The sequence below is a fragment of the Solanum dulcamara genome, chromosome 11 (assembly GCF_947179165.1).
Source record: "Solanum dulcamara chromosome 11, daSolDulc1.2, whole genome shotgun sequence".
Taxonomy (NCBI): Eukaryota; Viridiplantae; Streptophyta; class Magnoliopsida; order Solanales; family Solanaceae; genus Solanum; species Solanum dulcamara.
In genome coordinates this window covers 35929389-35932042 of record NC_077247.1, presented here as the reverse complement: position 1 = coordinate 35932042, position 2654 = coordinate 35929389, and the positions used below count along the sequence as shown (strand labels likewise).

General features: G+C 31.4%; 1 protein-coding gene across 1 annotated transcript; it reads left to right on the top strand.

Annotated features, from left to right (window-relative positions):
* The first annotated feature begins 243 nt into the window (after nt 1-243).
* Nucleotides 244-2277, top strand: LOC129874031 (homeobox-leucine zipper protein ATHB-40-like). The gene is made up of 3 exons (XM_055949253.1): nt 244-446; nt 825-1144; nt 1977-2277. The coding sequence occupies exons 1-3, from the start codon at nt 371-373 to the stop codon at nt 2208-2210; spliced, it is 630 nt and encodes a 209-aa protein (XP_055805228.1). The 5' UTR covers nt 244-370; the 3' UTR covers nt 2211-2277.
* The last annotated feature ends 377 nt before the right edge of the window (nt 2278-2654 follow it).

Here is a 2654-nt window from a genome sequence, read left to right as displayed (position 1 = left end):
TAAATGATAAATTATCTAATTTTATATAACTTTTGAGCAGGTTAACATTTTGTCTATTAATTAAGTCAACTTATTTTGACTTACCTAAATTCAGTACGATCCGTCCATTTAGCATCGGAGGATACACTCAAACCATTAGAGAGATGGCAATATGGATATTTGTTAGAAGAATTGAGGTTCATTTGAGAGGGGCTACCTTTATAAATATCTACACTCTCCCAAAGTCTTAATTAGACAACAAACATCTTATTTTTTTTCATTACTCCACAACTAGTAGATTTTATAACTAAAAGGCATCACTGCTGTACTCTTTCTCCCATACACATTTTATCCACTTTCATTTCTGCACAGAAAGCAAAAAAAAAGCAACATGAATAATGATGATCAAATGTTAGACATTTCTCAGTACTATTCTGGTATCTACACTCAACAGTTAACTCAACAAGGTTTGTACCATCACTACTTTGTCTTTAAGATTTAACTTCACACAAAATATAAGTGTATAATATTTTTACACTATACATATATATACACACTACTAAAAAAATCATTATTTCCACAAATATTTTAATTGAATCAGTAAAAAAAGATAAAATAGTAATATTTTCATAATAGCAAAATTAAAGAATTTCCCACTATTTCATTAAGAGTCTGTTTCTCACCATATATAGGTGGTAACTAGATGAAACGGTCGTTGAAAAATGAGATTATTAGTACCTTGAAAAATAATGTTGGTCATCACCTTATAAATGAATTTCCTACAACAAGCTAATTACATGTAGTTAAAAGAGATTTTTTACGGTGTCAGTGTATATAAATTATAGGAGAGGGGAAACAGAAGAGGAGAAGAAAGAAGAACAAAGGAGACGATGTTGCAAACGGAGTGATGATGATGATGAGGAAGAGGAAACTAAGTGACGAACAAGTGAATTTTCTCGAACAGAGCTTTGGTCATGAACACAAATTGGAGTCGGAGAGAAAAGACAAGCTTGCCTCGGAGCTAGGACTAGAACCGAGGCAAGTGGCTGTATGGTTCCAAAACAGAAGGGCTCGATGGAAGAGCAAGAAACTTGAGGAAGAATATGCTAAGTTGAAGAATGAACATGAGACTAACATTGTTGACATATGCCGTCTTGAAAATGAGGTACGTCGATCTATCTCTTCTTTTCTTTAATGTATCCGATCACCTAAAAGATAATTATATATAAAATGAAAAGATTTTTCAAAATTTGTTGGAGAAAACCAAGTACAAGAGATTAGTTGGATAAATAAGATTTAGAGATTAATTAAGAAACGTTTATGTGGTCTTAAAAGTATATTCCATCTATTCTATATTAAATATGTGATTGGATGCAAAATTTTAAATGCTAATTTAATTTTGACTTATATTATATGAGTGAAGGTGAAAGTAGAATATAAAAAAAGAACAGCACATCACAATTTAAATTGAACAGTTTAATATATTGCCTGAAAATCTTGAAGGTGGTTAGAAATAAAACGACGTTAAATAAATTATATGTTCGAAAATAAAAATATTAATTTTCTTCATTCGATATTCAATATTTATTTTAGGCATCACTAATTTGAATTGGTGACGAAAAAATTTATTTTGATATAAAGTGAACTTTGAGCTCCAAACTCTGAACCAGCAAAGAGTCTGCCACCTCCAATGGCAACAAAAGATGCTAATAAATCCTCCAATAGTTAATCCTCCGTACACTATTCTTTAAGATTAGCCCAGTACAGCCCCTTTTGCACATATGCCAATATGCTCTTTATGCACATTTGGACGTGCCACATTTTGAAACCAATCTAATCGAATAACGTACTTGTAGTCATGAGAAGTAATTTAAAAGGAAGTTTAAGTTAGTGCATGCAAAGTTTTAACTAAATATTCATCTTTACTTTAAACATTACATTATTCAAAAGTTAGTGTATATAGGTTAAATCCTAAACGAGACGATTTTTTGGTTCAGGTTTTGAAGCAAAAGGAACAGATATGTGAAGCAGAGAAGGAGATACAACGGCTGCTGACGGAGCGATCCGACGGCGTTTCGATCAATAGTCCAACAACTTCATCACTCTCAATGGAAGCATCAGCCATGGATCCTCCATTTCTTGGGGAGTTTGGATTTGATAATACTTTTTATGGGCCTGGTCAGGGACTGGAATGGGTTAATAACCTGTACAATATGCCATATTATATGTGACTCAATCACTATCTAGTAATATTTATGTGTGTACATTAATCTTTTTTTTTCTCCTTTATTTTACTAGTATATATATATGTTGCCATAATTTGTCTTTTGAGTAATTTAAGTGTCTATGTTGCCATAATATTTAACTTCGTCGTCTTACTAAATAGTGGGGAAAAATTGGAATATGTAAGAATGAGATTCACAAAGGTTATTTTTGAGAATAGTGCAACTCCCAGCTTTTATTCAAGCTTAAAATCGATAATGCAAGCAAGCATACATAATAATAAAAGGGCGTGTTACATATTTGATCGGTCGGTCAAAATAATTTCAGTTTGCTAATAAAAAATTTCAGAAAACATATACACACAATGTTTTGTATCAAAATGTATATTTTATGTATATCATAATTAATAGGGAAAATTATGCGAATAGGCAAACGTATACTAGTTAATTAAC

Coding starts and splice junctions, on each gene's coding strand:
- LOC129874031 (XM_055949253.1), top strand. CDS start 371: ATGAATAATGATGATCAAATGTTAGACATTTCTCAGTACTATTCTGGT. Junction 447..824: donor TCAACAGTTAACTCAACAAG/GTTTGTACCATC, acceptor TATAAATTATAG/GAGAGGGGAAACAGAAGAGG. Junction 1,145..1,976: donor TATGCCGTCTTGAAAATGAG/GTACGTCGATCT, acceptor TTTTTGGTTCAG/GTTTTGAAGCAAAAGGAACA.